At 42.2% G+C, this 14733-nt stretch overlaps 1 protein-coding gene across 22 annotated transcripts in view; it reads right to left on the reverse strand.

The window, feature by feature from the left end:
- Positions 1–14733, reverse strand: part of NMT2 (N-myristoyltransferase 2) — a 64701-nt gene that overhangs the window by 11300 nt on the left and 38668 nt on the right. For 15 of the 22 annotated variants that reach the window (XM_074001104.1, XM_074001103.1, XM_065520334.2 and 12 more), the window contains 3 exons: positions 13563–13733; positions 11755–11863; positions 2758–2928 (listed from right to left, as the gene is read on the reverse strand). In XM_074001104.1, the coding sequence (XP_073857205.1) occupies positions 2758–2928; positions 11755–11863; positions 13563–13733 (451 nt within the window). The remainder of the gene's footprint in view (positions 1–2757; positions 2929–11754; positions 11864–13562; positions 13734–14733) is intronic. The other 7 variants (XM_074001110.1, XM_074001113.1, XM_074001109.1 and 4 more) reach the window with 1 other exon arrangement.

Consider the following 14733-nt stretch of genomic DNA (forward strand, 5'->3'; position numbering starts at 1 on the left):
GGTAGAAATCAATGACACTGAAAATATGAAAATAACAGGGAATATCCAACAAAAGTTTTAGTTCTCTGGGAAATAAATCAATAGAGTGATAAAAGTCTAGCAAGATGGAAAAAAATAAAGAAAGAGAAGACATGAATCACCAATATCTGGGGTGAAACAAGAGATATCAGTACAGATCCCACAGCCACTAAAAGGATAACAAGGGAATACAATGAACAACTTTACACTCATACATTCAACAATTTAGAAGAAATGGACAAACTCCTCAAAAACTATTAAAACTCAACCAAGATGGAACAGATCATCTGAATGGTGCTATAACCATTAAAGACATTTAGTCCATTATTTAAAAACTCCCAAAAAAGAAACAGCTAAGCTCAGATCATTTCAACCGGAGAATTCTACCAAACATTTAAAGAATTAACACCAATTCTCAATTTCTTCCAGAAAACAGAAGAGGAAATAATACTTTCCAACTCCTATTATGAGACCACTATTATCTTGATATCTAAACCAGACAGATATTATAAAAAAGATACTCCAGAGAGATATCTCTCATGAACTCAACAAATACTCAGCAAAATATTAGCAATCAATACAACAATGTATAAAAATAATTATACACCGTGACCAAGTGGATATTTTCTAGGAATGTAAGAGTGATCCAACATTTGAAAATCAATCAATGTAATCTTCCATATCAACAGATTAAAGGAGAAAAATCATATGATTACATCTATTGAAGCAAAAACAGCATGGGACAAAATCCAATGCCCATTCATAAGAACTCTCAGTAAGTTAGAAATAGAGGAGAATGACCTCAAATTGATTAGGAGCACCCACAAAAAACCTACAGCTAACATCATACTTCATGGTGAAAGAGTAAATGCTTTTCCCCCACCATCAAGAACACGACGAGGACGTCAGCCTTCCCCACTCTTTCTCAATAAAGCACTGGAAGATCTAGGTCCTGCATTAATGCAAGACCAAAAATAAAGGCGTCGAGATTAGAAAGGAAGCAATAAAACCATCCCTATTTGCAGATGACACGTTATCTATGCAGAAATCCCAAGGAATCTACACACAAACTCCTGGAACCAGTAAGTGATTTCAGCACTGTGGTAGGACACAAACACACAGAAGAAAGCATTTCTACAGGCTAACAATGAACATGCAGAAATTGAAATTAAAAACATAACACCATCATAATCGCTCCAAAGGAAGTGAAATATCTAGCTATACACTTAAGAAAACATGTACAGGATCTGGGTGCTCTTAGAGAATGCTGATAAAAGAGATTTTAAAAGACTGAAAAAAATGTAGAGACATTCCATGTTCATGGATTGGAAGACTTTTCAATTATGCTCACATTAATCCATCAGTGTAATGTAATCCCTATCAAAGTGCCAGCAAGGTATTCTGTAGACAAAAATAAGCTTATTCTAAAATGTATATGCAAAAGGCAAAGGAAATAGGTTAATTAAAATGATCTTGACAGACAAGAATAAAGTGGGAGGAATTACTCTACCTGATACTAAGGCTTCCTATGTAGCTATGGCAACCAGGTCAGTGTGGTATTAGTGAAGGGACAGACATGGAGATCAATGAAATAGAATAGAGGACCCAGAAAGGAACACAATACAAAGTGTTAATATTCAGCATATAAAAAACCTTTCACAGGCTGAGTGCGATGGCTCACACCTATAATTCCAGCACTTTGGGAGGCCAAGGCGGGCGGATCACCTGAGGTCAGGAGTTTGAGACCAGCCTGACCAACATGGTGAAACCCCAACTCTACTAACAATACAAAAATTAGCTGGGCGTGGTGGCACACGCCTGTAATCCCAGCTACTCGGAAGGCTGAGGCAGGAGAATCGCTTGAACCTGGGAGGCAGAGGTTGCAGTGAGCCAAGATTGCGCCATTGCACTCCAGCCTGGGCAACAAGTGCAAAACTGCATCTCAAAAAACAAAACAAAACAAAATTTCATAAATCAGTAAGAAGACTACAGTCAAAAAGAAAAAACATGCAAGCGATATAAATAGCAAATTCATAAAAGAAATAAACATGGCTAACATATTTATGAGATACTCAAATTCAGCAATAATGAGGATATACATTAACAACAAGATACTGTTCCATACTCATTGGGTGGGCCTAAATTTAAAATCTGACCATACCCACGTCTTGTGAGGATGTGAGGAAACAGGAACTCTCTTACACTGCTCAGAACCTTGTTGTGGTGAGTTATTTGGCAATTTCTAATAATGTGAAAGGTGGGTCCGACCACAGACTCTAATTATATGCCCTGGAGAGCAGTTCTCAAACTGTGATCTGTGAACCCTGTGGGTACCTGAGACCCTTTCAGAAATCTGTGAGGTCAAAATTATTTTCATAACACTAAGAAGCTGTTTGCCTTATTGATATGTTACCATCAGCATCAACAGTGCAAAAGCAGTGCTGTGGGTAAAACTGATGGTGCCTTAGCACAAAACAAGACAATGGCACCAGCCCATACTCATGGTCATCATATTCCTCAACACCACACCCTCAGGGTTCAACAAATGTCAGTTTCACTTAAGCATGTCCTTGATAGAGTATGAAGAATTCTTCATCTTATTAACTCTCAACCCTTTAGTATGCATCTTTGTAATGTTCTGTGACGAAATGGAAGGAAGTGTGTGTAAATACTTCTGCTGCGCACTAAACACAAAGGGTGCTTCAAGGAGAAGCTTTATGTTTATCACCTTGTCTTTACCTCCACTACAAACGTGTCAATGATGTGCTCCCGGGGGAGGAACCAGTGGGCCACTTCCTCTTCATCCATCACTGGAGCCAGATGAAACTGCTTCAGGTAAGTGTTGATTAATTCTCGAACTGATTTGATATCTTTTGGTTCCATTGGTCTCAAACCTGAAGTCTTTGTAACCTTGTTGGAGGGAAAACAAAACAAATCCAGAAGTTCAGGTAGAAGACGAGTGAAATGACTTTGCGCTCAACGTGTGGTCTGCAGACCGGCAGAATGAGCAGCATGCGGGAGCTTGTTGGAGCTGCAGAGCCCGGCCCTGCCCCAGAGCTAATGAATCCGAATCTGCAACTTGACAAGATTCCCTCGCGATTTGTACACACATTAAGGTTTAAGGAGAGCTGGGTTAAAATATAGGCGAGACAGACAATGTGTTGTATCTTCTTATCTGTGTGGCAAGTCTTTGGTCAGTATTGGCCATGACCCAAACAAAAATCAAAGGGAACACTACAAGCTCGTGATGTATGCCAATACCCAAAATACACCAATGCATATACCAATGCCAACAATGTTAACAGTCTACAAGATGGGATGTAGCCATCTTAGCATGACTTCTGGAGTACAGGCAGCCCTCCATATCCACTGGTTGTGTATCTGTGGGTTCAACCAACCTTAGGTGAAAAATATTAGGGGAAAAAAAACTGGAGAGTTCTATCTGTGCCGATCGTGTACAGACTTTTTTTCTTGTCATTATTTCTTAAAAATGCAGTGTAACAACTACTTACATAGCATTTAGATTGTATTTGGCCTTATAAGTAATGCAGAGATGATTTAAAGTATACAGGAAACGGGGGCGTGGTGGCTCATGCCTGTAATCCCAGAACTTTGGGAGGCTGACGCTGGTGGATCATTTGAAGTCAGAAGTTCGAGACCAGCTTGGCCAACATGGTGAAACCCTGTCTCTACCAAAAATGTAAAAAGTAGCCAGGCATGGTGACAGGCAAGTGTAATCCCAGCTACTCAGGAGGCTGAGGCAGGAGAATCGTTTGAACCTGGGAGGCAGAGGCTGCAGTGAGCCAAGATCACACCACTGCACCCCAGCCTGGGAGACAGGGCGGGATTCCATCTCAAAAATAAACAAATAAATAAATAAAATAAAGTATACAGGAGGATGTGCATACATTATATGCAAATACACAATGCTCTGCCATCTTACATAAGGGACTTGAGCGCCCAAGGATTCTGGTATCTGAGGGGTCCTAGAACCAATCCCTCATGGTTTCTGAGGGATGCTTTAAAACTGCCAAGTCTGACATTTTGAAAACACAACTGAGCACCTTGTTTTGTTATTCAATAGCCCATTAAAAGCGTGTGGTGATTTTGTTCTCTTGAACAAAAATGATACGGGAGTAAATCATATCAGGCTGGGATGGGAAGGCAAGCATCGTTCATAGCCAAGTATTTTCTAAAAGCAAACGGGTTTACGGCCATACCACCCTGAAAGCGTCTATCTCGTCTAACGGCAAATGGCTGCCAGGGACACGGCCTAGCCTCTCTTGCCACATCTTCTGGGTAAAGGTGATCAGGGTAGGTGTTTTATCACTACTCCAGGGCTTTACAGTTAAAAAAATTAAGCCATAGGAATAAAAAATCTAAAAGTCAGGACAGGTCCCCATTTGAATTTGTTCAACTGTTGTCCTCATAAAAGCCCCTGACATCACTTTGCTCTCCAGAACTGTTCAGAGGCCGGGGGACTTGAGACTAAAAGTCAGAAAGCCCAACAAACAATTTTAAACTGAGAAATACAGGTTTATTTTTTTCTGTAAACCTGATTTTTTCCCCCTTGGAGAAATACTAGATACATTTTAAGAGATGAATAATCTGTATATACATTTTGCTACTCTACTTTTTCTGCCCTAAATGATTTCTAAATATTTTTTAAAATTTTATATAATCTAGCAGTTCCACTCTTAAGAAATTTTTTTAAATGAAAAACTTCCTGTAGAATTAGGTCATTATAATTCCTGCATGCCCCCAGGTAGAAGCCCAAGGGGGAAACCAGGGCTTTTTTTTGAGATGGAGTCTCACTTTTGTTGCCCAGGCTGGAGTGCAATGGTGCGATCTCGGTTCACTGCAACCTCCACCTCCTGGGTTCAAGCGATTCTCCTGCCTCAGCCTCCTGAGTAACTGGGATTACAGGCACCTGCCACCACACCCGGCTAATTTTGTACTTTTAGTAGAGACAGGGTTTCACCACATTGGCCAGGCTGGTCTCCAATGCCTGACCTCAGGTGATCTGCCCACCTCAGCCTCCCAAAGTGCTGGGATTACAGGCGTGAGCCACCACACCAGGCCAAGGAAAATAGGTTTTCTCTTGAGTGCCAGCTCTCATCAACTATTAGCTGTGCTGAGGTTTCTAAGCTTCAGTGACACACAGTGCTGATTGATTATCGATTAGTTAGGGGAAAGGGGAATGGGAGGTGCATGCTCTATATTTATAGACCAACAGTCCTCAGCTGAATATTTACTATAGGCCATTCTATTATGATTTATGTCATCTCGAAAGCACTGCAGCTAAAATACCATTTAATAATATAAATTTAGAGAATTTAAGTCCTTCACATTTAACAGGCAACGCATACCTTTAGTCTTTCTGTAGCTCTCAAAACCAATGAGTCAGAAACATCCAGATCTCCACTGGAAATAAATAAGCACTTCTAAATGCTAGTGGGAAAACCAAAACCATATAAAATATATATCATAGTCATTAAAAAAATTAGTTTCTGCTATGAGGCAGACTTAGCTTGATAAATTTCAAATAGCCTTTCTCAATATCAGAATTTTTTTTCTTTTGTTACTAGTTCAGTAACAATCAACAATATCAAGCAATTAGATGAATTAATGAGAGCCACAGGATATATGATATCTGTTAATAGAGAACATTCAGAAATGAAGAAAACATTTCCCAACTTCCTTCTAGAGCAAAACATTCTTCTGGAGCACAATTCTCATTCATTAAATATCCAACTGTGAAACCACTAAAGGAACTGCCCAGCAGATACCCTTAAAGCAGCAGTTTTCAAATATTTCGGTCTTGGGACCCTTTTACACTCTTTTTTTTTTTTTTTTTTTAGATAGAGTCTCACTCTGTCACCCAGGCTGGAGTGCAGTGGTGCGATCTCAGCTCACTGCAACCTCTGCCTCCTGGGTTCAAGTGATTTGATCCTGCCGCAGCTTCCCAAGTAGCTGGGATTACAGGCACGTGCCACCACACCCAGCTAATTTTTTGTATTTTTAGTAGAGATGGGGTTTTATCGTGTTATCCAGGATGGTCTCGATCTCCTGACCTTGTAATCCGCCCGCCTCAGTCTCTCAAAGTGCTGAGATGACAGGCATGGGCCACTGCTCCTGGCCTGCACTATTAATAATGATTGAGTACCTCCAAAGAGCTTTGCTTATGTGGGCTATGCATATATCCACACTTACCATATTAGAAATCAAAACTGAGAACATTTTTAAACAAAAGACTACAGAAATACACATGCCACATGGCCTCTAGAAGACTTCACAGTATACTTAGAAGAGAATGAAAGTGAGAAAAATAAATATTAGTGTTATTATGAAAATAGTAACAAAAAAAAATGACTGCATGAATTCAAAGATCTTGGGGGACTTCCAGAGGTCCCTGGGCCACACTTTGAGAACTGTTATCTTAGGTCTCTAAAGGTTAGAAAAATAAGTAGCAGAATTTAGACAAGCAATATGTTGTCTAAATTCAGGTAAAAAGTATCCTAAGTTTGGCAACTTATAAGCATTTTGAACAAATTTTTACAGAAGCATTAAAGCATAAGAGCACACTAAGATGTATCAGCTATAAAAAAATAGAAAGTCGGCCGGGCGCGGTGGCTCAAGCCTGTAATCCCAGCACTTTGGGAGGCCGAGGCGGGCGGATCACAAGGTCAGGAGATCGAGACCACAGTGAAACCCCATCTCTACTAAAAATACAAAAAATTAGCCGGGCGCGGTGGCGGGCGCCTGTAGTCCCAGCTACTCAGGAGGCTGAGGCAGGAGAATGGCGGGAACCCGGGAGGCGGAGCTTGCAGTGAGCCGAGATCGCGCCACTGCACTCCAGCCTGGGCAACAGCGTGAGACTCCGTCTCAAAAAAAAAAAAAAAAAAAAAAAAAAAAAGAAAGTCCTAGAAAACAGGGTAAGAATATTTACATTTGCTGACTAATAGCTAAAATAATCTGTGTAACAATGAAATACTGCCGGGCGTGGTGGCTCACGCCTGTAATCTCAGCACTTTGGGAGGCCAAGGTGGGCGGATCACAAGATCAAGAGATCGAGACCATCCTGGCCAACATGATGAAACCCCGTCTCTACTAAAAATACAAAAATTAGCTGGGTGTGGTGGCACGTGGCTGTAGTCCCAGCTACTCAGGAGGTTGAGGCAGGCGAATTGCTTGAATCCGGGAGGCGGAGGTTGTGGTGAGCCAAGATCGCGTCACTGCACTCCAGCCTGGCGACAGAGCGAGACTTCATCTCACGGAAAAAAAAAAAAAAAAAAAGAAACAACTTTTGAAAAGCAAAACAAACACTCAAATTATAACTCTTGTCCTCAGAAAGTAGGAGGGCTGTTAGGTTTAGGTGAAAATGGCTAGCTTCCGTATAATGGAATAGTGAAGCGGTCGTGTTTTCTGAGAGTTCGATAAAACACAGAGAATCATTTCCAGTAACTGAGAAAAATCTCAGTTTCATAAGCAAACTCTGTATCTGAATCAGATATCCTTTCCCATGGCCCAACTAATATGCATGATTCATTGGCCTCTATGTGCATTGAAATCTGTGTAAAATCTGCTTGTAAGTACATACATAAGCAAATGAAGCTCAGAGCTCTATTAAAAAACAGTAGTGTTATCTGTCAAGTATATGGTGCAAACCATTTGAGAGCCAAGATTCCAGAGGAGAGATGTAAGCAATGATTATGGCTATTTGTATGATTCAAAAAGGAGCAGAGAGAATGCTAAACACTTAAAAAACCATCTAACGCCACTGAATATAGAAGACCTTATATGCCTTGACATATCTTAGCAAGCGCATCCTCCTCGCAGAACAGTGCTAGGACCTTAGTGGATCATTCTCTGACTTCTCCTGCTTTTTCTTTTTATCGACATCAAATTACCTTTCATTGATACAGACGCGCAAAATCGAACTTGGAAATACTCAACACCAAATCAAACAAAACAAAACAAAACAAAATCATCCCAAACACTGAAAGCGTAGGGAGGCATGGCAAGGCGTGTTTCTTGGGGAAACCTTAGTATTTTAGGTTAACAGTTGTGAACGGCGCAGACTCTGCGACAGCTCTGCTTCTGGCCAGCAGACTCTGAGCAAGTCAATCTTGTGTACTCATGGCCCCTTCTGTGCTATGGGGATAATGACCCATCCTCCTGTGGCTGTTATGATTAGTAAATGAGACTGTTATGAGGCTGTTAAATGTCTAGTATAACGCTGGCCACAATGAATGTTAGCTCCTATATTCAAAAGTCCATGAAAAAGACATAAAGCTGGCACTCCTATAAGCAAAAACAGCAACGATGAAGCAGAAAATGAGACTGATCTGTACAGCAAAAGCTGTATTCCATAAGGAGGCTTTTATGCTGAATGGTACAAAAACGTTCTTAAATGATTTGACTGCTAGCAGTGGCACTACCCATCTGGGCCCACAGGAGAGGAAGGGGCATCTGGTATATGCAGTACTGTCCAGTTTAACTCAAGAGGCAGACACCCAAGGGACTGCTGTCAGCACCTTCCAATTTCATAATATCTGTACTTTAATCTCTCTTTTATTATATTAATTTACTCTTAATTTTCCTTTCCTTTCCTATGACTTAAAAGGGGGAAAGGAGATTGGGGAAAGCCAATGAGAGCTGTTTGCACCTTGACAATCGTCCTTTTCTGCCTTGATTTATGCTGTAATGTACCCACAGTAAGACATTTAGTGGGGCTGAGCCATGGTGTCCCCACAGTGGGTCATGTTAGAGGGGATGGCAGAGGCAGAGGGAGCTAACAGGGACACACGGAGGTCTGGGGCCTGCATCCCAAGCCCTCCACTTAGTAATATTAACACATCCTTGCCTAAGTGTCAACCATCATGCACCTCAGTTTCTTCATCTGTAAAATGGGGATAAGAAGTACTAACTTCAAAAGGTTGCTGTGAGAATAAATTGAATAATGTATTTGAAAGCACTTCATAAATTTCAGTTTATGGGTGCGGGAAAGGCAGTCACTATCACAGCATGACTGGAACAGGACCACTACCAGGAGCCCAGGCTCACTGGAAGTAAGATGCCACAGTCTGGTTTCCTAATCAATGCCTGTACCCATGAGAAGACTGACTCTTGTACAAAAATATTAAGGCTGATGAATGGAGTCAAGTCAAAAATACTTCTAGCACCTTAAGAAAATCATCATAAGTAAACCAATGATATGTGCTAAAACTCCTCATTCATCACTCCATCGTAGGCAACCTACATGTAAGTGTGTGTTTTCCTTGTACATAAGCTAGGCTGCTTCAGGTTCTCTTTGAAATTTAGAGAGACCAAAGTGGAACAGCATTCACCCACGGTGAAAAAAGCAGGCATGCTTGAAGTTTTTATTCCTTTTTTTTTTTTTTGAGATGGAGTCTTGCTCTGTGGCCAGGCTGGAGTGCAATGGCGCAATCTTGGCTCACTGCAACCTCCGCCTCCCAGGTTCAAGTGATTCTCCTGCCTCAGCCTCCCTAGTAGGTGGGACTACAGGCGCATGCCACCATGTACAGCTAATTTTTTAATTTTTAGTAGAGACGGGGTTTCACCATGTTGGCCAGGGTGGTGTCGATCTCTTGACCTTGTCAGTCGCCTGCCTCGGCCTCCCAAAGTGCTGGGATTACAGGCATGAGCCACCGTGCCTGGCCAAAGATTTTATTTCAATTCACACGTCACAACACTTCAAACAAAAGATCCCACCAGTGGTGCACAGATTTTAAGATGGCCCCCACGGATCCCACCTCCTGGGGTTCACACCTGTGTGATCTGCTCCTGTTACGTGTGGGCAGGACCTGTCATTTGGTTCTAACCAACAGAAATGACAATTGGTAGCTGGGCGCAGTGGCTCACACCTATAATCCCAGCACTTTCAGAGGCCGAGGCGGGAGGATCACCTGAGGTCAGGAGTTCGAGACCAGCTTGACTAACATAGTGAAACCCCGTCTCTACTAAAAATACAAAAATTAGTTGGACATGGTAGTGCATGCCTGTAGTCCCAGCTAGTTGGGAGGCTGAGGCAGGAGAATCACTTGAACCCAGGAGGCAGAGGTTGCAGTGAGCTGAGATTGTGCCACCGCACTCCAGCCTGGACAACAGAGTGAGACTCCATCTTTAAAAAAAAAAAAAAAAGAAATGGCAGTGGCGACTGGATGTCACTTTCATGAATCATCTGCATAAGGTTCTGGCTTCCATCTGGCCAGCAGATTCTCTCTATAGACTCTCCCTCTCACTGGCTTTGACGAATAAGCTGCCATGCTGTGAGCTGCCCTATGGAGAACCCAACATGGCAAAGAACTGAGGCCCTTGGTCCAACAGCCAGTGAGGAACTCAATCCTGCCAACAACTACAGGAGCCCGGAAATGGATCCTTCCCTAGTCAAGTTTCAGATGAGACCCCAGCCCTGGCTGACACCTGGGTGGCAGCTTCAGGAAAGACCCTGAATGAAGCACAGGACTCAGCTAAGCTGTGACTGGATTTCTGGCCCACAGAAGCTGTGTGATAATAAATGTTGTTTTAAGCAGCTCAGTTTGTGGTCATTTTTTACATGGCCATAGATAACTAATATACCAGCCAAGCCCCAAATAAAGCCAAGTCTGGAAAGCAAATTTATTTGTTTCCCTATTCAAAATGATAACTTGGCCGGGCGTGGTGGCTCACACCTGTAATCCCAGCACTTTGGGACCTGGAGGCAGGCGGATCACGAGGTCAGGAGTTCGAGACCAGCCTGGCCAACACGGTGAAACCCCATCTCTATTAAAAATACAAAAATCAGCTGGGCGTGGTGGCGCACACCTGTAATTCCAGCTATTTGGGAGGCTAAAGCAGGAGAATTGCTTGAACCCGGGAGGTGGAGGTTGCAACGAACTGACATCAAGCCACTGCACTCCAGCCTGGGTAACAGAGCAAGACTCCGTCTCAAAAATAAAAATATTAAAAAATTACAAAAATAACTTTTCGGCTGGGTGCCGTGGCTCATGCCTGTAATCCCAGCACCTTGGGAGGCTGAAGCAGGTAGGTTCACTTGAGGTCAGGAGTCTGAGGCCAGCCTGGCCAACATGGTGAAACCCCGTCTCTACTAAAAATATAAAAATTAGCCAGGTGTGGTGGTGGGTGCCTGTAGTCCCAGCTACTTGGGAGGCTGAGTGGGGAGAATCGCTTGAACCCAGGAGGCTGAGGTTGCAGTGAGCTGAGATTGTGCCATTGCACTCCAGCCTGGGCGACAGAGCAAGACTCTGTCTCAAAAAAAAATAAAAATAAAAATAATAATGACAACTTTTCACATTGAGAACGAGATAGTTTAAGAAGATGGTAATTTAATGAGACATGATTTCCGCTCCCTGGGTCTCTCCTCTATACCTGATTCCTGAGTTCCAAAGCATTAAGAAATCAGCAGCCTGGACTTTTCTTCCTTCTTACTTAACAGACCGTAAATTCCCCACATTTCAAAACTTACTTGCCTTGAGTTCAGTCTCATCCAACTACCAACGGAACAACTTTAAGAGCCTTAGGAAAAAAGGAAAGACTGGTATTTCCAAACAAACTCCCTACCTTCCCTAGCTCCCGAGTTCCATGAAATCTCTTTTGTTCCATATTCACTTCCTCAGACACGAGTCAGTTTTTAGACGCCTGCAAATAATTCTTTTCTGCATTAAAAGCATCAGTTGTTACAGCTTCAAAAAACTGCAAATCATTCTTACTTACATCTGGAAGTCTGTATAGTTTCATTGTTCTCTGTAAAGTCATATTTCTACTCAAGTGAGAAAATTTCACTTCTACCAGTTTTCTGGGGTTTAGTGATCGATGCCAGTATCTGGAATACAATAAAGGTTTTAAAATCTAATTGATTTCTAACTCTACAAGTTTCACTCTTTGTCTCAGCTTGGCTGTTACATAAGCATTTACTACTTACTTTTTTTTTTGAGACAGACCCTCTGTACTAGACAGAGGCCCTCATCCTACATCATCATTTTATCAGTCAATTTTTAATCTCTAGAATGTATCTTGTACTCCTAGTTATGTTCTTCTGGAGTTTGTGACCTTTCATCTTTTTCACTAAAGAGAAATCTTAAAACTGCAAAAGAAATATTAATTGGGCGCGATGGCTCACGCCTGTAATCCCAGCACTTTGGGAGGCTGAGGTGGGCAGATCACTTGAGGCCAGGAGTTCGAGACCAGCCTAGCCAACATGGTGAAACCCCATCTCTACTAAACATACAAAAATTAGCCGGGCGTGATAGTTTGCGCCTGTAATCCCAGCTACTCGGGAGGCTGAGGCAGGAGGAGAATTGCTTGAACCCGGGAGGCGGAGGTTGCAGCAGTGAGCCGAGATCACGCCACTGCACTCCAGCATGGGCAACAGAGCAAGAGTATCTCAGACACACACAAAAAAGAAATATTAATCATAGCCAGGTTTCTAAGTGTTTAAGGACCATCACTGATTCTACAAAAGGCCAATCAGAAAGTTTAAAAACATGAAAATAAATCCCCTAAATTAGTAGCCTTCACTTTTACAGACTACACACCAAAGAAAACAACTTTTTGAGAGACTAGCTTAAATTTCTTAAGTGATTCCAGGCTCTGGGATAAATGATTTGTATTAAAATATACCCGTGAAGTCTAGCATTCCACTTACTTAACGAATGTAATAATTTAACAGGATATAGTAATTTCATCCTATTTAAGTCAATAGTTTCATCCTATTTAAGTCAATAAAAACAGTGGTGAGGGGTGGGGAGATAAACTCCAATGTTTTAGAAACAGGTTAGTCTTGTGGCAATCTGATAATTTTCTCACTGGAATAACCTTTGAAAGCTTGAATAGTGCAGACGAAGTTGTAAAAACAGAGCTTAGGTCTCCCTACATCTGAGCCTTTTGAATGGATGCTTAACAGACTTTCAGGACACTTTGGCGGTGCTGCAAAGCACAGCAGAAAACTAAGCTTTGGGGTGGAAAGAAAATGGTATGACATTGGAATTTCAAGATCATCATGTCCTAGGTTTTCCCATGAAGAGACAGCACCCATCTTTCACATGGAATAGACTTAGAAGTATAGATCCACACGAGGTCAGGAGTTTGAGACCAGCCTGACCAACATGTTGAAACCCTGCCTCTACTAAAAATACAAAAATTAGCTGGGTGTGGTGGCACATGCCTGTAATCCCAGCTACTCGGGAAGCTGAGGCAGGAGAATCACTTGAACCCAGGAGGCAGAGGTTGCAGTGAGCCGAGATCACACCACTGCACTCCAGCCTGGGCAACAGAGCGAGAGTCTGTCTCAAAAAAAAAAAAAAAAAAAGTATAGATCCAGTATCATTAGTAGGAAAATGTCAAAAACTTTTTTTTTTTTTTTAATCACCAAGTGGCAAATGATATACCAGAAAGAATACTGGACTTGGTGATTCTAGGTTCTAGTCTCCATCTCTGCTACCAGCAAACTACTTCTAGAACAGTGGTGAGGCTCAACATGTTTGATAAAGGGAGGACCTGAGGTAGAAATATGGTACTGGTACCTGCACGTGGCCACAGGCTTAGGAAGAACCACTCCCGCGGTGTACACAGCCTGGAAGATCCCTTCCAGGTTCACTCTTCTAGTGATTTCTCGGATTAGCACTGGGGCTACCCGTTTGGATCTCAACTTCTTATGAACACAAAGAAAGTTGATTTCTACCATCTTCTTCACACTAAGGAATAAAGATGGTGAAGATTAAGAGTCAAAACAAGATTAAAAATGAAGAGTCAACACATTTTAAAAAATAAGATGATACCCAGGAAATATCCAAGAATAAGAATGCAGGCCAGGCACAGTGGCTCTCGCCTGTAATCTCAGCACTTTGGGAGGCCAAGGCAGGTGGACTGCTTGAGACCAGGAGTTCGAGACCAGCCTGAGCAACACTGAGACTCTCATCTAGAAACATCAGCCAGTCATGTTGCCGCATGCATATGGTCCCAGTTATTGGGAGGCTGAGGTGGAAGGATCACTTGAGCCCGGGAGGCAGAGGTTGCAGTGAGCCATGATCGCATCACTGAACTCCAGCCCTCCAGCCTGGGCAACAGAGCAAGGCCCTGTCTCAAAAAAAAAAAAGAAAAAGAAAAAGAAAAAGAACATAAAGGCCATTCTTTTTTTTTTTTTTTTTTTTTTTTTTTGAGACAGACTGTCGCACTGATACCCAGGCTGGAGTGCAATGGTGCAATCTCGGCTCACTGTAACCTCTGACTCCCGGGTTCAAATTATTCTCCTTTGTCAGCCTCCCGAGTGGCTGGAATTACAGGCGCGTGCCACCACGCCCAGTTAATTTTTGTATTTTTAGCAGAGACGGGGTTTCACCATATTGACCACACTGGTCTCGAACTCCTGACTTCGTGATCCACCTGCCTTGGCCTCCCAAAGTGCTGGGATTATAGGCATGAGCCACCGCGCCTGGCCTGAAAGCCACTCTTTAATACAATATTTAAGAAAAATATTCTATCACTTAGACATTTCACAAATTCAGACGGAAACACTATTCCCCATATCTTCCTGCCAAAATGACTGTAAAACGCATGGAGGCTCCAACCCTCTTGTTCTAAATACATTTTAAGACTTTGGTCTGTTATAAGTTTTCAGTTTAGAAATTGGATCAGCTATGGTTCTTTAAACTTTTTTTTTTTTTTTTTTTTTTTTTTTGAGATGAGGTCTCACTA

This window comes from Macaca fascicularis, chromosome 9 (genome assembly GCF_037993035.2).
Source record: "Macaca fascicularis isolate 582-1 chromosome 9, T2T-MFA8v1.1".
NCBI lineage: Eukaryota > Metazoa > Chordata > Mammalia > Primates > Cercopithecidae > Macaca > Macaca fascicularis.